Raw genomic sequence first — 24359 nt, 5'->3', positions numbered from 1 at the left:
TCTCCGAGAGCCCGAGAGACTAGAGAGGTTGATGACTGAGTGAGGCCGAGGGCCTGTCTGTGAGGTATTTATGCTATGGCACATGAGTTGTCCGTGTAGCACGTGAGTTGTCTGTACTGTTCCAATATTGATACTATAGCACGTGAGTTGTCCGTGCAACACGTTAGTTATCCGTGCGGATATAGCGCTTGGGCTGAAAGGAGCCCCTCCGGAGTCTACACACCTCCAGTGAGCGCAGGTACCAATTGAGTGCGAGTACTGAGGGCTGAGAGCCGAGTGATTGAGCTGTTGTGACGAGTTGGGTCTCTATTGCCCTGAGAGGCTGTACTTGTTTTTCATTTGTTGATGCACTTAGTTGTTATCTGTCATTGTTGTGAAATTTCTGAAAGATTCTATATCCAAATTACCTGTACTGTAACTGTATAAACTGATTTGACTTGAACTACCGGATTTGAAAGCATGTCTATTCTTTGCTGGAACTATTGAAAATGAACTGTATTTGTATCGCTCGTCACTACCTTTTCAGTTCTTTATTAATTTATGTTACTTGCTGAGTTGGTTGTACTCATGCTACACCCTGCACTTCATGTGCAGATCTATGTGTGTTTGATCACAGAGGTCGTTGAGTTCGTGCGCGATCGAGTACCGGAGACTACGAGGTATCTGCTGGCGTCCGCAGACCTTGTCTCTCCTTCTATATTTTCTTTCTTTTCAGTATTGATACTCAGACACTGTTTGTATTAGGCTTGATATCTAGATGCTCATAATTCAGTGACACTCTGATATCGGGCTATTTTTCCGCACTTATGTTTTATGTGGGTTTTACCCCCATTTTTATGAAAGACTCCGGTTATTTTAAATGTCTTAATTCATTTCTGTTAAACTTTGAAAGTGTTTTGGAAAGGTCGGCTTGCCTAGTATCACGATAGGCGCTATCATGGCAGATTAGGTTTTGGGTCGTGACACCCAGCCTCTTCTCGCTTCAGCGGCCATCGCACCTGTGCAAACCAGCCACAGGTGCGGTCACACCAGAACCAGCAATAGCAACATTGAAGAAAATGATCTGAAATCAATTTGAAACACGCCCGAGCCCTCGGGACCTCGTTGAAACATACCAACAAGTCTCGTAACATAATACGGACCTACTCGAGGCCTCAAATCACGCATAACAACATCGAAACGACGAATTGCACCTCAAATCAAAATCTATGAACTTTAAAACTTCAAACTTCCACAACCGATGCCGAAACCTATCAAATCACGTTTGATTGACTCAAATTTTGTGCACAAGTCCCAAATAACATAACGAAGCTATTCCAATTCTCAGAATCACAATCTGAATCCGATATCAAAAAATCCACTCCCGATCAAACTTTCCAAAAATCCAACTTTCGCATTTCAAGTCAAATTCCACTATGGACCTCCAAATCACAATTCGGACGCGCTCCTAAGTCCAAAATCACGCAACGGAGCTAATAGAACCATCAAGACTCCGTTCCGGGTTCAAATTCACAAAAAGTCAAATTTGGTCAACTGTTTCAAATTTAAAGCTTCTAGCTGAGAATCATTCTTTCAAATCAAATTCCGAATAACCTGAAAATCAAAACCGACGATTCACATAAGTCATAATACATCATACAGAGTTACTCATGCCCTCAAAACATTGAGCGAAGTGTAAATGCTCAAAACAACCGGTCTAGTCGTTACATATGTGTAATGTGCTATTTTAAATTTAATTATTCTAAATACATAACTAATGATCTATTTAATGTGAATATCTCTCAGATTAACCATTTCTTCATTCAACCCACTTACCTTAATTTTGAACCAAAACAAGTTAGAAGGACCGAATTATGTTGATTGGAAAATGAACCTTGATATTGTCCTAACCGCTGAAGGTTACAAATTTGTAACCACTGAGGAGTACCCAGAAAAACCTGATGAAGATGCTACTGATGATCAGGTTAAAGCCTATGACAAATGGGTCAAGGCTGATGAGATGGCGCGATGTTACATGCCTGCCTCTATGGTGAATGTTTTTCAACATCAACATCAGTCTATTGGGTCTGCTTATGACATGCTCGAAAGTCTCAAAGAGATGTTCAGTGAGAAAAATCGTGCGGCTAAGCAGATAGCCATGAAAGCCCTTTTGAACACCAAAATGGCTGAAGGATCATCAGTCAGGGACCATGTTATGAAGATGATGGGTCTTCTTAATGAACTGGAGGTCCTTGGAGCTGTGATTGATAAGGAATCTCAAGTTGAGATGGTCCTGCAGACTCTGCCTGACAGTTTTTAACAATTTCGCTTGAACTATAATATGAACAAAATGGATTTGTCACTGGCAAAATTGTTGAATGAGCTGCAAGCGGCAGAATCTATCATCAAATAACAAGCTCCAGTTGTGGAACTGAATGTTGAGAAGGCTTCGGTTTCTAAGTCGAAAGGCGGTCAGAAAAAGAAGAAGGCTCAAAAGGTTTTGGTACCTGGAGGTGCGGCTGGTGTGAAAAAGCCCAAAGGAAAGTGTTATCATTGCAAGCAACCTGGGCATCTAAAAATCAATGCCATGCCTATCTGGCAAAGTTGAATAAGTAAGGTAATTCAAATTTAAATATCGTTGAAACATGCTTAGCGGATGTCTCTACCATGTTTTGGTGTGTAGTTTCAGGAGCCACTAATCATATATGCACTATTTTGCAGGGGTTTCAGGAAACGCGATGGCTAAGTAAGAATGAAGTTTGCATTTTTAGAGCCAATGGCGAGCCAACACCAGCTTTAGCATTAGGCGATATTAGAGTTTCGTTCAGTAGTAATAGTTTTGAAAGATGTTCTCTATGTACCTTCTATTAGAAGGAATTTGATTTCGGTTTCGAAAATAATGGATGCTGGTTATAATGTTTATTTTGCTAATAACTTTGTTGTTATTAAGTTTAATAAACGTTTTATCTGCACTGTTGCTAGAGTACATGACCTTTTTATTCTTGATATATCTCCTCATGTGCTACAATAACCAAAAGAATTAAATAACATTAATCTACCACATAAAAGAAAACCAATTTCTGAATTGAGCCAAACTTATATATGGCACTTACGTCTAGGTCATATAAATCTAAATAGGATTTCGAGATTGGTTTCTGATGGACCTTTGAGTTTATTGAAAGTAGAGGCACTGCCAACATGCGAATCCTGTTTAGAAGGTAAAATGACCAAGAGACATTTTCCCTCAAAAGAAAATAGAGCCAGCAATAAGTTAGAATTAATTCACTCTGATTCGTGTGGCCCTATGAATATACAAGCAAGAGGTGGTTTTGAGTATTTTGTGACTTTCACATACGATTACTCAAAATATGAATACATTTATCTGTTGCGCTGTAAGTCTGAATGCTTTGAGAAATTCAAAGAATTTAAGACGGAAACTATCACGACCCAAAATCCTAACCTGTCGTGATGATGCCTATCGATGGTACTAGGCAAGACGACTCTCAAAAATACTTCCAATGTTTCACAAAAGATAAGTCAAAAGCTTTTACATGACAGAGTTTTCGTAAAAATAGGAGTTAAACTCAAAGTACCGTGCGGAAAAATAGCCCCAAACATCGGGTATCACCAAGTCATGAGCATCTAAACAACCAGTCTAAGAAACAGTGTCTACAAGAGTCTGTGTCCAAAATACCAATACAGAAAGAAAAGATAACAAGGAAGGAGAGACAAGGACTGCGAATACCGGCAGCTACCTCGTGAATCTCCGATGCTCAATCACACACGAGATCAACGTCCTCCGTGACCAGAAACACCTGGATCTGCACACGAAGTGCAGGGTGTAGCGTGAGTACAACCAACTCAGTAAGTAACAATAATAATTAAGGAACTGAAAGGTAGTGACGAGCTATACAAATACAGTTCATTTCAGTAATTTCAGCAATGAAAGTAGACATGTTTCAATTCCGGCAAATTTAAGTCAAGTGAGTTACATATTACCCAATTCAGGTAAAACCAGATACGATATTTTCCAGAAGCTTCAGAACAATGACATAAATCATCTAAGTGCACCAACAAATGAAACAAGTGCAACCTCTCAGGGCAACAGTCCCTCAGGCTCTCTCAATAGATCAACACTCGGCTCTCAGCCCTCAATACCCACACTCAATAGGTACCTGCGCTCACTGGGGGTGTACATACTCCGGAGGGGCTCCTAGAGCCCAAGCGCTATAATTCGCACGGACAACTCACGTGCTGCACGGACAACTCACATACTATAGTATCAATATGTGGATCCGCACGGATAACTCACATGCTTCACGGACAACTCACGTGCTATAGTATCATATCAAGATCCGCACGGACAACTCACGTGCTATGGTATCAATACCTCACAACCAGGCCCTCGGCCTCACTCAGTCATCAGCCTCTCTAGTCTCATGGCCCTCAGTAATAAAGGAGAATCAGCCCAAAATAGAATGATATAATGTATCGGCAGGTAATAACAGAGACTGGGGTATGATATGCAAGTAATACTACGACTGAGTACAAGTAACAATAAGCAGGAAGGTTCAACAGGTATCACGACAACTGAGGTCTTTATAGCACCAACAAATAGCCTAAGCATGATTTCTAGCATGATTCACCGTCAAATTTCTATAGCACACAAAGGGAACATAGCTAACAACAAGTTTATTCAACTTTCCAGTTTCATGGAATGGACCAAGTCCCAATTCCCACGGTGCACGCCATACAACCGTCACCTAGCATGTATGTCACATCTAAAATACTCACATAATACAATAATCTGGGATTTCATACCCTCAGGACCAGATTTAAAACTGTTATTTACCTCAAACCGCGCAAAACTCTACTTCAAGGTGCCTTTGCCTATAGAATCAGCCTCCAAACATCGCGAATCTAGCCACAAGCAGTACAATACAATTAATATAGGCTAAAGGAATCAATTCCATAAGAAAATACGAAATTATAAGCCAAAATCCGAAATTGGCTCAAACCGGCCCCCGGGCCCACGTGTCGAAATCCAACAAAAGTCACAAAAACCTGAAAGTCCATTTACTCACGAATCTAACCATACCAAATTTACTCAAATCCGATAATAAAATCACATTCAAAACCTCAAAAATCTAACTCAAGAACACTTCCTCCTTTTCCCCAAATTTCCACCCCAAATCACAAATTAGATGATGGAATTAAAGATATAATCATGGAATTTAGCCAAAACAAAGTAAGAATCACTTACCCCAATCAACTCCACGAAAATTCCTTCAAGAATCGCCCAAATCCTTGGTCTCTAGCTCAAAATATAAAGAATGGGTTCAAACCCTCGTTTTTGAAATTAAATATTGTTCCCCAGATTTCCTTATTCGCGAACGCGACCGTCCTCTCGCGCTCGCGTAGACCAATTTGACTTCCTCTTAGTTTAACTCTTTGCGAACGCGACCAACGCTTCGCAAATGCAATGCTTTACCAACTCCGACCTCCACGAACGCAACCCATGCCTCGCGAATGCGTAGACCAAAAGGTTAGGGGGGTCCCCAGCTGCCTCACTCCTCTTCGCGAACGTGACACCACTCCCACGTTCACGATGAACACACAAAACACACCTTCACGAACGCGAGGCTCCTCTCATGAACGCGTAAGAGGAAACCAGAAAAACACAGCAGCAGACATCAGCCATCAACCAAGGTCCAAAACTGATTCGTTAACCACCCGAAACTCACTCGAGGCCCCCCGGGACTTCAACCAAACATACCATCAAGTCCAAAAATATCATACGAACTTAGTCAAATCCTCAAATGACCTCAAACAATATCAAAACACAAATTACACACAGATTCAAGCCTAATGAACTTCAAAATTTCCAAATTCTACAAACAACGCCGAAACCTAACAAATTACGTCCGATTGACCTCAAATTTTGCACACAAGTCACAAATGTCCCCACAAACCTACTGCAACTTTTGGAATCAGAATCCGACCTCGATATCAAAAAAATAACCCCGGTCAAACTTCCCAAAAATTCGACTTTCGCCATTTCAAGCCCAATTTGACTCTCGACCTCCAAATCACAATCCGGACACGCTCCTAAGTCCAGAATCACCCAACGGAGATAATGAAACCATTAAAATTTCAATTCGAGGTCGTTTACACATAAGTCGATATCCGGTCGATTTTTCCAGCTTAAGATTTCAATTAAGAGACTATGTGTCTCAATTCACTCTGAATTCACTTCGGACCTGAACCAACTAACCCGGTATGTCATATAACAATTGTAGGACACAATAGAAGAAGAAAATGGGGAAACGAGACTACAAATCTCAAGACGACCGGTCGGGTCGTCACAGAAACGAAGAAACGACATGATAAACATATCAAAACATTGCGATCTGATCGTGGTGGTGAATACCTTTCTGCAGAATTCATTAAATACTTATCAGATTGTGGAATGACATCTCAATTATCTGCTCCAGGAACACCACAACAAAATGGTGTGGCAGAAAGAAGAAATAGAACCCTTATGGAAATGGTTAGATCAATGTTAAGTTATTCCGATTTGCCTTCTTCCTTTTGGGGATGTGCTTTAGAAACTCCAGCAAAGTCAGTACCTTCAAATCCAGCAGCAAAGTCAGTACCTTCCTTTGGTTCCTTCAAAGTCAGTACCTTCAACTCCAGCAGAATTGTGGACTGGGTGCAAGCCAAGTTTACGGCACATTCGGGTTTGGGGTTGTCCAGCATATGTGCTGAAAGGGAAAACAGATAAATTTGAATCGAGGACAGAAGTATGCATTTTTATTGGATATCCAAAAGGAACTAAAGGCAATTTATTTTATTGTCCCAAAGAAAAGAAGGTAATTGTTAAGACAAATGCCATATTTTTAGAAGAGGACTATTTAATAAACCATATTCCTAGAAGTAAACTAGTTTTACAGGAATTAAGTAATGGAGTAACTAATGACTCATCTCTGAAACGTATCCCGAAAGCCAGTATTGACATACCACTGCATTATCGTAGTGGGAGAAATGTCAATAGGCAGCAGAATGCACAAGAGCAATTACCTGACATCACATTATCCCAAAGTAGTGGGAGTAATGTTGAGCAACCTCGGATTATTGTGCAACTTGAAATTGTTCTGCTGCCTGCACTCCAAGAAGAAGTTAATGATATCCCAGCACCGCAAGGTGTGGAAGATAACATTGAGGCTTCAATTCCAGAAAATGATGTTGTGATTCAACAAAAATATCAGACTGCACCTGGAGTGACTAGTCGTAGTGGGAGAATTATTAAAACACCTCTCCGGTTTGCGCTCTTGAGAGAATTTTATGATAGAATCCCTGAAGAGACTAATGTAGAATCTCTTAATTACGACGAAGCACTACATGATACAGATGCTGATAAATGAGTTGTTGCTATGAAATCTGAAATGGAGTCCATGTACTCCAATCAAGTCTGGGATCTTATAGAACCACCTACTGGAGTCAAACCCATTGGTTGTAGATGAATCTATAAGAAAAAGAGAGGACTGGATGGAAAAGTACAAACTTTTAAAGCTAGGCTTGTTGCAAAAGTGTTTACTGAAGGGATCGATTATGAGGAAACTTTTTCACCAGTAGCCATGCTTAAATCCATTAGGATTCTCTTATCCATTGCTGCTCATTACGATTATGAGATTTGGCAAATGGATGTCAAGACGACTTTTCTTAATGGAAGTCTTGATGAGTGCATCTATATGGCACAACTAGTTGGTTTCATAAAAAGTGGCAATGAGCACATGTTGTGTAAATTAAAGAAATCCAATTATGGATTGAAACAAGCTTCTAGAGCATGGAATACTTGTTTTGACACATCGATTAAAACCTTCGATTTTGATCAATGTGAAAATGAGTCTTGTGTCTATAAGAAGTGGGATGGAGATAAAGTTACATTTTTTATTTTGTACGTGGATGATATTTTGCTCATAGGAAATAATGTGAGCATGTTGAATTTAGTAAAGGAATAGTTGTCCTCGCGTTTTGATATGAAGGACTTGGGACAAGCGGCACACATCCTTGGGATCAAGCTTATGCGAGATCGCAAGCGAAGGATATTAGGCTTATCCCAAGCACTTTATATTGATACTATTCTCACCAGATTTAGCATGCAAGATTCCACGAAAGGCTTTCTCCCTTTTAGACATGGAATCTCTCTGTCAAAAGATCAGTCCCCAAAAACGACTGATGAGATAGAAAAGATGAAGGCGGTCCCTTATGCTTCTGTTGTAGGGAATCTCATATATGATATGCTATGTACTAGACCTGATATATGCTATGCTGTTGGCATGGTTAGTAGATTTCAGTCTAACCCTGGATGAGAATACTGGACTGACGTTAAACATATAATCAAATACTTGAAAAGGACTAGGGATTATATGTCGGTTTATCACTCAGGTGATCTTGCACCCATTGGCTATACTGATTCAGATTTTTAGTTAGATAGAGATTCTAGAAAATTTACCTCAGGATATATTTTTACCTTAGGTGGTGGAGCCATAAGTTGGAGGAGTATCAAGCAATCATGTGTTGTTGATTCCACCATGGAAGCCGAATATGTGGTTGCATCTGAGGCAGCTAAAGAGGTTGTTTGGCCTGGGAACTTTCTAAAAGAGCTTAATATAGTTCCTTCGGTTCAAGCACCGATTGTACTTTATTGTGACAATAGTGGTGCAGACTTTTGATAAACAGGTAGAAAGAATGGGTATTAGAGTTGTAGACGCATGGTTATGAGTCTAAGTGGGATATTGTTGGGATATACTATTATTTCAAGAGGTTAGTGCTTCCAATCTCGTAATGATATCATTGTCTAGTTTACATGTATGTGATGCCTATATTGTATAGTTGCTTCCGCAGCGCATGTTCTAAAAAATTACTGTATTTTTTTCTTCCTCCTTACTTTCCCTAATACCACAACAAGTTTCAAAAGTACATAACAAAATGGACTGAGGGAAGGTATACGTAACAACACTAATTGAATAATTACTAGTATCATCATTCAACAAACAAATTTATTAATTAATGTAATAATTACATAGTTAAACAGTACACACTATCAGTTGCGGAAGCACCCTTGTTCAATGAGTGTCAATTGATTTCATCGTGTTTTTACTTTTTTATATTTGGACGCCCCTTAGCGAGAATTATGGCTCCGTCACTACACCTACCAAATACAATCAAGCAAATATTGTAGCAACAACACCATTCTACATTTGCTCCAATTGGAAGGTATATATCAAAGAAAGAAAACGAAAACTCATAGCACAAACAAGCACACTGCACTCCAGATAAAAGAGCCTAACGACCCATGGTAAATGTAGGAATTGGTGGCACAGTTACTCCTTCTCGTTTCCATTTCTCCACATTACCTTCCCATCCTGATGTTATAAAAAATATTTACACAATCAGATTACTTATAAAATAATTATAAAAAAAATTACACAATCAGATTACTTATAAAGTAATTATAAATAAGTCTCTTTGTTAAACATTAGTTGATAACCTTATAAAATGATGGAAAATAAAGGAGCAGCTCGGTGCACAAAGTATTACACGTTTATGTAGGGTTCAGGGAAAGGCAGTGTGAGACAGTCTACCCTAATACAAACATTAGTAGCTGCTCTCATGGTCGAACCCGTGACATATAAGTCATATGGAGACAACTTTACTTGTTTCAAAGGTCCCCTTCAACCTTATAAAATGATGATAGCTTGTTATCATACGTTAAACTATACTGATAATGTTAAAAGTCTTTAAAACTAGTCTGTGTTTATAACTTGAATCCTTAGTTTTTAGTTTTTACCTAGGGATGGATCGACGCCGCGATTTTGAAGTTCCCTGTACTCTTGACAAATACCACAAACGCAGCAGCAGCAACTAATCAAAGTGTCCGAGTATGGAGTCTCTGGTAATTTGAAAAGTTCTCTCAATTTTCTTCGATATTTTCTTCCATAAATCCATCCACAGTGAATGGAACCCATAGCATAAGCAAGAAGACAAGCATCTCCTTTAGCTGTCGTTCATGTAAGTGGCACTATAGTTAAGCATAATGTGTTAGCTTTTTTATAAGCATATGGTTATTTCTGGTACTCACTGGCCCGACTAATTCAGATTCATGATGCATATAGGAACCAGTTATGGAGCCTGAATTTTTACCATAAGGAGATTCGAAATATTAAAGAATAAACATACAAACATGCTAAGGGTATTCAACATCTATTATTTATGCATAAAAAATAATTATGACCTTACATATACAGTTAATTTTTCTACGAAGAGGATTCAGATGAACCCTTTCCGCCGTCCTAACTTCGCCCCTGGCAGAAATTATTATTAAAGGAGGAAGCGCTTCCTACTAGGGATCCCGAGACCATTGATTAAGAGTAAAATGATCTTATCCATTCCACCACATTCATTGGTAATATGTTATAGTGTGATATTACAGGTAAAACTTTATTTGGTGTTAATTAAATTGAAAATTCTTGGTTTAATAAGGAAACCTGTTATTAAATGTTTAAAAGTTTTCTTACATGTAGCCCCTTGATCAAGTATCTCAACAACCTCTCCTGTGGTAACACATGGACAAAAGCAAGTCTTCACACCTTCAAAAAGATAAAATTACAAAAAAGTTAAAAAGATTTAAGGCTAGAAAAATAATTAGTAAAAGAAAAAAAGTATTCTTCCACCAAAAGAAGAGTTTATCAGAGTAATTACAAAGAGAACTATCATCCCAACAATCGAAGAGATTTGTTGTCCACTGGCCTTCAGATTTGTCATATTCATTCTTGTTTGCAGTCATATTTTTCTTCTTCTTCTTCTTCTTCTTTTCTTTTTTCTTTTTATTTCGGGAGAAAAGTAGGCTTTTTTTCTGGTTATTGCAGATATATAGGAGATTGAAAAATAAAGATTGAGATATTCCTAAAACTTAGTTAGGGACCCTTTTATACTTTCAGGATACTGGATAATATAAAGATTTTGCACATTATAATTTTTCCAGGAAATTTCATGAATATATCTCTCTAATATTCAATTCTTGTTTTTTTGGACTTAGGCAAATATATGAATGACCTCACTAGTTTATTTTATTATCTATGATTTAATGAATATCCGATTTGACTATAATAATTTAATGACTACCTTCAAAATCATAGTGACACACGAAAGCTTCACATTTTCTAGGATATTTCGTTTCTCCAAATGAAGGTTAATTCTTCTTTATATATAAATCTATAGTTCAACGGCTCCTTCGGAAAAAATAAAAATAAAAAACTTAGGGGTGTCAAATGGACGGGTTGGACTTATTTGGGCTAGGCTGAAATGGGCTGGGCTAAGATATTGAAAATATAGGTTAGCCCCACCCGCCAACTCTTATCAAACTTTAATGTGTATTATTCTCTTATGAATTGTTTACTTATCAAATAAGAATTTTCTTCTTTTGTTCTAGTCATATATAACATATCAGAAAAAAGAAAAAAGAAAAAAGAAAAAAAATATATATATATATATATATATATATATATATATGAAGGAAGGAATAGCAAAGTTACTCATGGATTAATTTGATCTAACAATCAGCCTAATCTTAAAGAAGCTGAGATGAGTTGGATCAAGATGAGATGAGTTCAATAAATGGGTAGGTCAATGACCGACCTAACTTTGGACGGATTGAGCGAGTTAAATGAGGTTGGGCTCAAATTGACCCCCAAGAAATAATGAACGTAAAAAGAAAGGAATGATTATGATAAAAAAAAATTAGAGTGCATTTAACCTTCCTTCATCTAAGTATTAAAGTTTCATTTATCTGGAAACTGTGGACAAATTTATAAATATTCTTTCTCCTTTTAGTCAAAATCTTTCTTTGACCACTTAAGGCGGTCAAAAGCAACTCCTACCAATAGTCATGGTATCGCTTACGTATCTTACAAGGTATTATGATAGTCACTGAAAATGTATTATACATTGAGTCAAAACTCAAAACAAATATCAGAAAAAAGAAAGTATTTCTTTTTTGTGCAATTACGTGTATGCTACATCTGCTTAAATTATTAATTGTCAATTCTTTTTACCTCTTCTTTTGTTTATCATTTCAATCAAATCAAAATATTCGAATCTTACACGTGGCCGCCCTTTCAACTAACAGCGGTAATGTATCAATTGTGTCACATCGTAGTGAGAATCAAAATTCAACAAAACCACATAAATTAGTATCATGATATGGTTTAGAGTCTTTAGACTAATTAAGAACTCATTTAGGTTTGATCAGTTACTTGATTGTATAATGAATTTGACTTAGCACAATTCATGTCTAGGTATTTAAATCTAATCCAAGTTTGCTTTGAATTAAAAGTTATGAAGCTATCCTTGTTTGTGAATGTATATAAAAAGGTCTTTGGCTTTTGAGGTTTTTTTAGTTTGAAGATTTATTATGAGCTAACTTTTGAATACTTAGTATTACTAAAAAAAGATATATTAAGCAATTTTTGCTCTAATTTGGAAAAGTTCTCTCAGCTTACGTCTCAAATAACGCCCAGAAAGTTGGCTTGGAAGGTTGAGACTTCAGACTTACGTGTAAGCGAACGAGTTATACTTGCGCCCCGCCAGTAAGACCTGATGTTTTTTTGGAATTTTTACCTTCCTATACTATATATGAAACTTTATTACCCTTCCTAATCAAGTTTTAGCTTAATTACATGGTCATATACAAGTTACCAATTATATACAAATTAGTTATAAATGAGTATCCCTTTATATTAGGAATTGAATAAGGAATCAGTTATTTTCGATCCATGTTCTCTCTCTCATGCGCTCTCTCTCTCCGTCTCTCTCTGTCTCTCTATCTCTTATTCTCTGTTCTTTCCCCAATTTTTCTTCCTCTGATGTTCTCTACTTTTTATCCTTTCATGTTGTATATATTTTTAATTGAATTCATCAATGGATTTCAATCGTTTTACTATAGAGTTTTAACTTAGCAATTTCCTTTCATGTTGCACAATTGGTGTTCAAATTGAAATTGACAATCAATAAATTTTGAAAATGTTTGACTCTCCACCATTGACAGCCATTAAAAAGCTTTGAATTTGAATTTGAATTTGAATTTTCAAAAACCATTATTTGTTTGGATTAGGTGTTGTTGCATACAATTGGGAATATTGTTTGGAGTTTATATCTCAATTTTAAGGGTGTTTGGTAAAGAAGAAGAAGAAGAAGAAGAAAAAGAAGAAGAAGAAGAAGAACACATGACATACAATATACTTACGAAATTGTAGTAAAATTATATTATAATTGTATGTAAATTATATTCTTTTGTAGTTATATTTTTTTTATTTGAATGTTGTATGAAAATTAAAAAATAATTGTATAATATATGAATCATTGTATAAAATTTGTATTTAAGTTATCAATACTATATTTTTACATAAAATTGTTGATATGTATCAAAACTGTATTAAGAGAGAAAATTTTGATTGGAATTTTAGAAAGGAAGAAGCACACACCACATACAAATTATATACAAATTAGATACAAAATATACAAAAGACATATTGTATAAAATTTGTATGAAAATTATATTTAAGTTGTATGATGTTGTAGTTATGTTTAATTGGGTATAAATAATGTATGAAAGTTGTAGATAAGTTGTATGAAATTTATTTTTACTATGTATGTTGTTGTAGATATTCAAATTTGCATTAAATTTGTACGAAATTTATTTTTAATTTGTATGTTGATGTACCATAGATTGTTCTTTTCTCAGTTGATTTATTAAGGAAAGAAAAGTGGAGAATGAATTCCAAATCGACTCATGTACAATGATTCATATTTATTTGAACGAAAAAACTTAAATATTGAGGGGAACTGAATAGTTTGAGTGGAGAAATTTCGAGTTTCACAGTAAAAGCGCCATCGTCGCACTTCGGAGAAACTGAGTTTTATGTGAAATTTTAATTTGTGTGAGAAATTAACTGGGTAGCATAGATTCTTGTTGGAAATACTAATACAAAGTTGAATCAGAAATTTGGAGGCGGTTGGATTTAATTTAAAATCTGCTAAAACTTCAAATCTGCTCAATTATGCCTTTTGATTCAACTACGATTGGTGTTGCAGTTTGATAATTTTGTTAAGAAATTGTTCAGTAAAAGCAGAGTAGAACAATCACAGAGATGGAAACAAAGAAAATTTTTGGCGACAATTGCATTCAAAACTGTTGTCATATTGTAGCGTATCGTTTTTTCTTTTTTTGTAACTGAAATTTCGTTTGTTAAGGCTTAAAATAGGTAATACACAACTAGAATGAGTCTTTTTTTTTAAGCAAAACATGATATATATATATATATATATATATATATATATATATATATATATATATATATATATATATATATATATATATATATATATATATATATATATATATATATATATATATATATATATATATATATATATATATATATATATATATAATTACAGCCAAGGGGAGTTGTAAATGGGAGTGGCTACATATTTAACTTGAATATACTTATGAAGTCCTTACATTCCCAAATCCCTTTCAAAGCCGTTGCTTTTGTATCCTCCATATGGACAATCCATATCAAAAGCAAAGTAACAGTTTATCCAGATAACTCCAGCTCGAATCGATCTTGAAACTGTGTTGGCAATGTTCAAGTTATTTATCATGGAAGGAGTCTTATTAAAAGAGGAATGGAGAGAAAATAGAAAAAAGATGTAATTAAATCCCCTAATTTAAGGCACTAATAATGGATTGTATATAATTTGTAAATAATCATTGTTTAGGGCGGGTAATATACAAAATTAGGACAATTTTGGTAAATAAGTTTCAAATATTGTATATGAAGAAAAAAATTTTAGTGCACCTCGTCCCACGAGGAGGGAAGTGCATAGTTAGCCGCTAATTAGAGTTGTATTTATTCTTAAGCCACTAATTAAAATCTATTTATTCTTTAGCCAGTGCTTTAATAAACTTTTACCCGCCCGGAAGAAAATACCTATGTGCTAGACATGGTGTCCTTAACTTCAAGAGTGTTGTATAAATATTAAGGACATGTGGTCCTTAACTTTATGAGTGTTGTGTAAACATTAAGGACAAAGAGTCATGTATTTGCACGTTCTTTTATTAAACTTTAGGACATCATGTCCTTAACTTCATATGTGCAGTGTAAATGTTAAGGACATGGTGTCCTTAACTTCATGTGTGCAGTGTAAATATTAAGAACATAGTATCTTTAACTTTATGAGTGTTGTGTAAATGTTAAGGACATGGTGTCCTTAACCTCATGAGTGATATGTAAATATTAAGGATAAAGCGTCCTGTATTTGCACTTTCTATTGTTAAACTTTAGGACATCATGTCTTTAACTTCATGAGTAATGTGTAAATATTAAAGACAAAATGTCCTTAATATTTACACAGCACTCATGAAATTAAGGACACCATGTTCTAAATATTTACACAACACTCATGAAGAAAGGGTAAAACCATCTTTTCGTATTAATTTTAATAAAGTAGTGACTATTTTTGCTCAGCATTAAAAATGCTGGATAAAAACTAAATACCACATTAAAAAATGACTACCCCGCGCCATTTATACTCCCACGAGCCCCAAACTGGCCCAAATAAGTTGATCATTTGTCCAGCAGCTCTATTGAACAAATTTATGGTATCATGATTGCTATTTTTGGGTCTGCTTTGGTTAGAAGGACCACATCTCCAGCCCAAAACAAATGCCAGAGCTGAGGCCCAATCCTAGATATATCAATATGGGGTCCAAATATTTTGAACGACTTCATTATTTATTTGTCTTGAAAGTACTTCCACGCACACGATGTAGGACATATATATAGGATCTCTTGCCAAATGCCTTTTAATAAAAATATTAGTGGGAAAATCTTTTGTTCGATCTACCTGGGTGGTGTTTGACCAAAAAATATATCTTCGATTAAACTATTAAATTTATATAATAACGAGTCAAATCTAATTAATGATAATAACTCTAGATGTAAATCTTAAAAACGCATGGAAGGTGGAGACAAGTCCCGTAAATGATTGATGATAATAAGTGTAAAATATTCTCAAAGTATGAGAAATAATGGAGACATAACTAGTAATAAATAACAATAAATAGCATTTGAGTAAATAATGAGAATGATTCACCCAATAACTGATGGACTGAGCGAATATTTCTCCTGACAATGATGAGTGACATAAAGATTCAAAATTTGTTTGAACAATCCTTGGATCTGGTGGAAAGATGTGGAATAATACGAGTAAGAATCTTTATCAAAAGACAATCTTTGTATTTTTATAAGAGGGAGAGATTCTTCTTCTGAAAAGTGTTCTTATCAAATGAATATTACATGCCTCTATCATTGTCTCTTCTCTTTATATATATGGGATATTTTCCTAATAAATTCTAGTAGTACATGTGCAGAGAATATCCATTAGAATATTCCCTTTTAATATCCTACCCCGACAAACTAGCTGTTGCAGCTCCTGTCATCAATATTCTGCCTCGACCTCAACCCTTGTTGACATCTTGATTACGGCCCTCGTCGACACCTCGACTACGGCTCATGGCTAACACCTCGACCAATGACTTTGCTGCTTCCTGGTCCACTCCGACCGACTCTTTCCTTAATATCATATTACGCTAAGTATCCTTAGAGCAGATTTTGGCCTATACAGTTAGTCCCTCCGCTTATTAAGGCTAATCGCAGGCGGCCTTGATGAGCGGACTCTATTTTTCGTGGTTGGAGAAATTGGTCGAGAAAGTCGAGTAATGGCGTTTCGGACGAGGTGACGATATGACCTTTCGTGAGCCGCAACTTTTGGGGTCGCATCGTTTCAGAATGACGTCATGACATCATGCGTCATTGTGGCGCACTTTTCCGATGCTTTGCATCGTTTTCTGTGCCTCTGCCATTTCGATACCTGCGCTAGTAATGATGGCATGATTTCTCGGTCCTGGCGCTTGAACTCTTATAAATAAGGAAGCTAGACCATTCGTTTGTGTTTCGCATACTCTTAACATCGAATCGTTGTGTCTTCTTCTTTATTCTTCACATTGAATCCTTGTCTTCTCTTTGCTTTGTTGTTGCGTATCCACTCCCCTGATTCTGGTGATTCTAGTTGCTTCTAACCCTTCCTTACTTATAATATCTTCTCTCGAAAGTATGGTTAACGTATCTTCTGGTTCCGGTGCGGCATCTGACCCTATCTCGTTGGCGGGGCGTGATGTGTGACTATAATTATATATTTTTAGTGCATTAATTACCTTACATTTAGGTGCTTTAATGCTAAATTATATTATATGTGTGCTTAATTGAGTTTATTTTATGTGTAGGTACGTTGGAGATGAAATTAGAAGTAACTAAAAATTTTATGTGTATTTTATACACTACAAAAATAAATTTATAATTATTTAATTATGGGATATATAATGATTAAAGTTTAACATTACAAAGGAAAACAAAAAGAAACAAAAGAAAAGAATTGAAAAGTTAAGGGAAAGAATGATAAATGAAGTAGAAGTTAGGCAGCAAGTAACGTGAAGCAGAAAATAAGCAGGCGAAGCGAGCAATTTTCCTCGCGTTTTGCCTCGCGACACGAGGGTTGCAGTGAGGTTCACCGCGCGTTTTGCCTCGCGAGGTGCTTCGCGTGTTCCGGGTTTCAAGCCTATTTTATCTCATTTTTGGTTTTGGAATTGATTATTTCGTCTAGGCCTTTTTCCTACACATATAAATAGTCATTAAACACCATTTTTAAGGGGGGGTTTGGGACTTTAGACGAACGGAGAGTATGGAGCCGCCGTGGAGGCCGGAATTCATCAGATTCTATCTTTCTTCCATCAAACTTAGTAATCTTTACTTTTTCTTGATGATTTGCTGTTTTGCTACCATGTCTATGTGAAGCTAAACTTCACGTTCTAGGGTTGTGGTTGTCATGAATATTGAAGTTTATTAATTATATTATCATTAATTCGAGTTATCATCTTTGGTTGTTTCTCTAATTCTGTGCATAATTGCTTAATTGTTTGGCCAGCAGTTGAGTTCTATTTACTATCTATGCTATGCTTGAGAAAGCCGTACTTAGATTAGAGAAGAATTGGAGAGAGCTTTGAACCCGTGGCTTGGGAAAAGGTTTCACGGTTAGGATAAGAATATACCTAATAGTCTTCCTTAGTTGAATACCGTATTATATTCATTTATGATAGATTCAATACCATAGGAATATAGAGTTGATATATTATGGATAGATGGATAGTATTGTGGGAACATGCTATTTATATAAACGATCCGGTCAACTAGCAATCATAGATAATTTGGATTAACAGGTATAATTACGAACTCAATAGGATTGATAAACCGACCACAGCCCTAGAATATATATTTCTCTTGGTTACGTGTTTAAATTTCACAATAGTAATTGTAATAGAAATGTTAAGCTTTTGATCATCTTGGACAGTAAGTTGATTTTAGTTTTTAGTTAACGGTTAATCTAAGTCTCTGTGGGTTCGACATCCGACTTTCGAGTCACTTTATTATTTGACGGCCACGTATACTTGCGTGTACTTAGGGAACCAATCAGGGCGAATGCCTCCTCATGATGGCAGCGTTTCTGTTGCCATTGAAGACGAGAATTTCCCTACGGTGGAGGAAGTAATCCCTCGTAGTGAAAAAGTTAGGTCCGACTTTTCAAAGATGCCCGAGGACGATCCCGAGGTCCCGGAATCAACAATGAAAGAGATCGATCTTGATGAGTTTCGGGCGAGGTTCGAGATTCCTGCCCATATCGATCTGATCCCAGCGAAGCGCAACATGGTATAAGTACACCACCCTGGGTATTGCGCGTTCTACGCATATCCTTTCTATGTTGGCTATTCCTTTTATCTTCTCCCATTGACAGAGGAATTTTATCGTTTTTACGGTGTTTGCCTGACCCAACTTTCTCCATACATCTACAAGCTCATCCGCATATTAACAAAATTTGCGGAATTGGCTGGGGTCGAGGTCACACTTCGTCACTTGATGTATCTCTTCGCCCCTAGTTTCTATAGGGGGATGATGATGCATCATCACTAACAAGGATGTAAATGCTTGGTGGTGAAGATGGACGATAAGGCAAATCGCAAGTTCTCGCTCAATTACTTCTTCATCAGAACCGAGGACGTGGTGGCCAACGTGAGCGGATTCCCTGAGACTTGGAATTACTCCCGTAAGTATCTCTTCTTCTTCTTCTTCTTTTTCTTTAGTCGGGCATTTGGTTTGCCTATTTTAGTTGTGGTCTGTCATTCCGTCCCTTCTTCGTGCAGCCGAGACTATGCCCCCTCCTTTGGTCGGGGACATTCATGATTAGGTCAACCGAATCTTGCCTTACAGAGTGGGAGTTTGTGAATGGCCAGTCTTTCTCAAGAAGTTCGGCCCTGCGACTTCCGCGACCAATGAGTTCACCTATACACCTGTTTATCTATATTGTTTTGACCTCATGGTTTCTTACTCGTTGTGGTTTTATGTAGGAAGTGATGATCTTTTATTCTTTCCTTTTTCAGCCTGAGGACCCTCGAATAGACCAAAGGCCCCTCCTCCTGCATTTCGTAAGTGGAAGGCTGCTTCTTCTTCGGGGTATGTTCTTGATATGGTCGCGATCAAGCCCGCCAGATTGTCCGCTTATATTCCTTCTTCTTCCGCAGCTAGATCTATCCAGTCGTCGACTACGCCTACAGCAGGACTTCCGACTTCCCCTTTGCATCATCTAGTAGATGAGGACAAGGAAGGGGAATCATTGCTGAGTGGAGGTAACTTTCTTCCCCGCAGGAGTAGATTAGTGATGCAGGATTTCGTCATCCGAGAGATGGCGACTATAGAGGTTGAAAGTGACGCCGAATTGCTGCCCATGATTCTGCCATCGTATGAAGCCAACGAGGGTACATCTCTCCCTGAGGCCATGATCGAATTTGAAGGTCCATCGGCGGGAGTCCCTAATGACCTGCGGTAGGACGAGCCGTCGGCCTTGCGACCGGCCGAGGATCCTTCTTCGAGGGCCGACATAAAAGGAAAATGCGTGGCTGAGGAAGGTTACGAGATGGGCTCCGACATGGATGTCGAGGAGGTGAGGATGATGGGGGGAAGGACTCACTCGACTCGAGGTGAGGTTGTAGGGAACCACGAGGACTATTGCGATCCCTATGGATCGGGATTTGCTGGCAGACACGGAGGACGTGGTCCCTTCTCTTGGTCCCCTTTGTTATGACGTGGAGGGTAAAACCCTCGAAAAGTTGAAGGATGCCACTCTGTCTAGGAGCATAGCCGGTCTCTCTCTGAGGGTAAGTTTTTCAATCCCTCTTCGTTTTTGCATGGCGAGTTTAAAGTTTCGTTCTTACTTCTTTGTCTTATGTTTCTTTTTCTTTCAGACTGTGATTTTGGAGATTGAGAGAGCCCGACGCGAGGAGAGGAGTAAGACTATTTTTCAGAAGATGAAGCGGAAATATCGTGAATATCATAACAAGCATCGCGAGATCTGCAGACTATTTGGTGAGAGTGGCAGCTTTCGGGCTCTCCGAGATGAACTGAAGGAGAAAGATGATGAGTTGGTATGAGTCATCGGAAAATGCAGATTTCTTGAGGGGGCGTTAAGGTAAAAGGATGAGGAGCTTGAGGTGAGCAGGGGGGTCGAGGCCCAATGTGCTGACCTTCAAGCCTAAATGGTCTCATTGCGCGTCGAGCTCGAGGAGTGTCACCTCAAAGCGGACGCTCTGAGTGGTGAGGTCGCTGAGAATGCAGCGGGTTTAGAGAAGGCGGAGTTTTCCTAGTTGTTGGCTACGAGGAAAGCGGAGGCTTTAGAGGTCGTGATCTGCATTCTCCATTGCTGCTCTTGAGGCCGAGAAGACACAGTTATTGGCTCAGCCATCCTCTTCTCGGAATTCTATTTTTCCTGATGTTTCGCGTGATTTGTAAAAGGAATTGATTCAAGCCGAGGCCTAGCTGGATATATTTAGGGTTCTGACGGGGGCGAGAGCTGTATCAGAAGTCGACTTCGAGAACGCTCGTGCTAAGGCACGTAAAGCTCGGTTTGCTTGTGGCTACCATCCCGCTACACCGGAGGCCGATGATGACGAGGAGGCTGCGGGTGTAGATCAGATAGACCAGGACGCCTGGTACGAGGATGAGTATCCCGCTGGCGATGGCGACGAGGTAGATGGAGATGGCCTGTGCGATCAAGCTGGTGATGCTGCTGGGCCTGGTGGCGATTAGTTGCTCTTCCTTCTCTTTTCTTTTGTTTAGTCGCAGACTTGTGTGTATTTTTTATAGACGTGTATTCGAGCCTTTGTAAAAACTATTTCTAAGTATGAAATGTTAGTTCTGTTATTTGTACCTAATTCTTTTTCTTTTGTTCGGGTTTGTATGTTTTTTTTGATTTTGTTGCTTGGTTGCCTTAGTCATAATAACTTTGTCCGAGTAGGTCGAATAAGGTGGAAACAAATTATAGGTTTGATTATGGAAGAGGGCCAGTAGGTGTTGGTTCGAAGGAGATCGAACACGTCACATGTTTGTTTACGGCCGAGGGCCGATTAGATGTTCATTCAAACGTGGTCGAATATAACCTTCATTTAGTTAAGGCCATGGGCCGAGTAGGTGTAAATTCGAACGAGATCGAAGGTAACCTTTATTTAGTTAAGGTCGTGGGCCGAATATGTGTTAATTCAAATGAGGTCGAATGTAACCTTCATTTAGTTAAGGCCATGGAACGAGTAGGTGTTAATTCGAACGAGGTCGAATGTAACCTTCATTTAGTTAAGGCCATGGGCCGAATAGGTGTTAATTCGAACGAGGTCAAATGTAACCTTCATTTAGTTAAGGTCGTGGGCCGAGTAGGTGTTAATTCGAACAAGGTCGAATGTAACCTTCATTTAGTTAAGGTTGTGGGCCGAATATGTGTTAATTCGAATGAGGTCAAATATAACCTTTATTTAGTTAAGGTCGTGGGCCGAGCAGGTGTTAATTCGAACGAGGTCGAATGTAACCTTCATTTAGTTAAGGCCGTGGGCTGAATAGGTATTAATTTGAACAAGGTTGAATGTAACCTTCATTTAGTTAAGGCCGTGGGCCAAGTAGGTGTTAATTCGAACGCGGTCGAATGTAACCCGTGCTTTGGCAGTGTCACGACCCAAAATTCGCATGTCGCGATGGCGCCTATATCAATAATAGGCAAGCCAACAACCTCAATAAACCATAATTTCTTTTAAGTTTGAAAACATAATATTTGAATTCAACAGAAAATCTCACAAATACTGATACAACTACACTCCCAAAATTCGGTGTCACTAAGTACATGAGCATCTAAATGATAACAAAGTCTGACTGATAAAAATAATGTCTGAGAATACAGAACAATACAATAACCGAATGGAAAGAGAGTCAAGGGTCTGCGGACGCCAGGAAGCTACCTTGATTTCTCCAATAGATGAAACTCTGAAATCTAGCAGTCGTCATATCCGGAAGTACCTGGATCTGCACACGAGGTGCATGGTATAGTATGAATACAACCAACTCAATAAGTAACAAGACTAACCTTTGGGCTGAAAGTAGTGACATGCTCAACAGGTACAGTCTAGTATAGAAATAACAGTACAGAAATGTATGCATGCTTTCAAATTCAACAGTTAAACTCAGTACAAGTGAAATAAATCAATTCTGAATGATATGAGGAATATGACATCTCTATATCTACATGCCAATGTACGTGTTGCATGTGATGCACCTCAATGGAAAACCTCGTGTACTCACAAATCTCAAAATTCTCAATCACTCGGTACTGTATATGGCCAATCCAGCCAGGGAAGATCCATCCCATATATATATACATCAACTGACAGTCAGTCACTAAGTACTGTATAAGGCCAATCCAGTCCAGAAATATAAATGCTTCGGACAAGATCCATGCCCAGGGAAGATCCATCCCTAAGATTATTAAATAAATAAGGCAACTCCATGCCTTGGGAAGTCCATCCCAAATATAAATATCAACTGCGCTTACTGTGGAGGGGTGCAGACTCTGGAGGGGCTCCTTCAGCCCAAGCGCTATATAAAGCCAATATGGCCTACTGCGGCGTGCAGTCCGATCCAATAATAATAAAGCCTATAAAGCCTGCTGCGGCGTGCAGCCCTGATCCATTTAATAATAATATATATAAAGCCAATATGGTCTGCTGCGGCGCGCAGCTCGATCCCATAAATATCCTCACAATGGATGAACATGACTGAGTATGAAATGTATATTTTTAAAACAATTAATTCAACAGCAACATGACCCTGTGGGTCCCAAAATATCAGCACATAGCCTAAACATGATCTTTAATAGGATCCTCAACTCAATTTATCTAACACGTGGAGGATATGCGGATAATAACATGATTCTTTAAAATTTTCAACTCCACGGAATTTATTTAAGTCATAATTTCTATGGTGCACGCCCACACGCCCGTCACCTAGCATGTGCGTTACCTTCATACGATTAACATAACACATAATTTAGGGATTTATACCCTCAGAACCAAGTTTAGAAGTATTACTTATCTCAAACCGTATAATTCTTTATTCCAATATGCCCTTGCCTCGAGAAACGGCCTCCGAACGCTTCAAATCTAGTCACAATTAATTCGATTCAGCCAATATAAATTATAGGAATTAATCCCATATGAAAATATTAATTTTCCAACAAAATCTGAAATTCCACTCAAAAATCATCAGTGGGGACCACGTCTCGGAACCCAACAAAATTTACAAAATATGAATGCACATTCAACCACGAGTCCAACCATACCAAATTTATCAAATTCCGACATCAACCCAACCTCCAAATCACAAATCTTATTTCATATCCCTAGGCTCAATTTCTCGAATTACACCTTAAAAATACGTAATCTAGTTGGAATACTCAATGATAATTTAATATTATTGACTAACAATGATCACAAGGGACTTACCTCAAGTTTTCCCGTGAATTCTCGCTCAAAATCGCCTCAACCCGTGTTCTTTCGCCCAAAAATATTGAAATGAGCTAAAAAAATAAAATTGCTCAATAAAAACATTAATCTGGTCACTAAAAGTCCTTTTCCCGTCACTAAAAGTCAATTTCCCATCACTAAAGATCTGCACCAGAACCTGCTTGCACCAACAATTTATTGTTTCACTAAAAAGGTTCTAATTCCATCATACGAACTCGGAATTCGATGATTCTTGTTCCTGTGAGTCACAAATAATAATACGAACCTAGTAGTTCAATCGAAACTCAATCCGGAGATCATTTGTTCAATG

The 24359-nt window shown here is 37.8% G+C and overlaps 3 protein-coding genes across 3 annotated transcripts; 2 read left to right on the top strand and 1 right to left on the bottom strand.

Annotated features, from left to right (window-relative positions):
* Positions 1-1867: 1867 nt before the first annotated feature.
* LOC142178002 (uncharacterized) lies at positions 1868-2299 on the top strand. The gene has a single exon (XM_075247315.1). The coding sequence runs from the start codon at positions 1868-1870 to the stop codon at positions 2297-2299; it is 432 nt and encodes a 143-aa protein (XP_075103416.1).
* Positions 2300-2878: 579 nt separating this feature from the next.
* On the top strand, positions 2879-7403 carry LOC142178001 (uncharacterized). The gene is made up of 2 exons (XM_075247314.1): positions 2879-2962; positions 6588-7403. The coding sequence occupies exons 1-2, from the start codon at positions 2879-2881 to the stop codon at positions 7401-7403; spliced, it is 900 nt and encodes a 299-aa protein (XP_075103415.1).
* A 1621-nt stretch (positions 7404-9024) lies between these two features.
* Positions 9025-10980, bottom strand: LOC107792612 (protein PLANT CADMIUM RESISTANCE 9-like). Its single transcript, XM_016614847.2, has 4 exons — positions 10744-10980; positions 10560-10631; positions 9833-10042; positions 9025-9407 (listed from the first exon to the last, which is right to left on the bottom strand). Exons 1-4 carry the CDS (start codon positions 10826-10828, stop codon positions 9328-9330), a joined length of 447 nt encoding a protein of 148 aa, XP_016470333.1. The 5' UTR covers positions 10829-10980; the 3' UTR covers positions 9025-9327.
* Between the last annotated feature and the right edge of the window lie 13379 nt (positions 10981-24359).

The sequence above is a fragment of the Nicotiana tabacum genome, chromosome 24, assembly GCF_000715075.1.
Source record: "Nicotiana tabacum cultivar K326 chromosome 24, ASM71507v2, whole genome shotgun sequence".
Taxonomy (NCBI): Eukaryota; Viridiplantae; Streptophyta; class Magnoliopsida; order Solanales; family Solanaceae; genus Nicotiana; species Nicotiana tabacum.
Note: the sequence above shows the minus strand (reverse complement) of the source record. Positions and strands in the feature narration are given on the sequence as shown.

What these genes read in the sequence shown, in the direction of transcription:
- LOC142178002 (XM_075247315.1), top strand. Translation starts at nt 1,868, where the DNA reads ATGAACCTTGATATTGTCCTAACCGCTGAAGGTTACAAATTTGTAACC.
- LOC142178001 (XM_075247314.1), top strand. Translation starts at nt 2,879, where the DNA reads ATGGATGCTGGTTATAATGTTTATTTTGCTAATAACTTTGTTGTTATT. An exon ending in TTATCTGCACTGTTGCTAGA is followed by an intron (nt 2,963 to 6,587) that starts GTACATGACCTT and finishes GATGTGCTTTAG; the next exon opens with AAACTCCAGCAAAGTCAGTA.
- LOC107792612 (XM_016614847.2), bottom strand. Translation starts at nt 10,828, where the DNA reads ATGACTGCAAACAAGAATGAATATGACAAATCTGAAGGCCAGTGGACA. An exon ending in TTGGGATGATAGTTCTCTTT is followed by an intron (nt 10,632 to 10,743) that starts GTAATTACTCTG and finishes ATCTTTTTGAAG; the next exon opens with GTGTGAAGACTTGCTTTTGT. An exon ending in CGGCGTCGATCCATCCCTAG is followed by an intron (nt 9,408 to 9,832) that starts GTAAAAACTAAA and finishes TTATAACATCAG; the next exon opens with GATGGGAAGGTAATGTGGAG.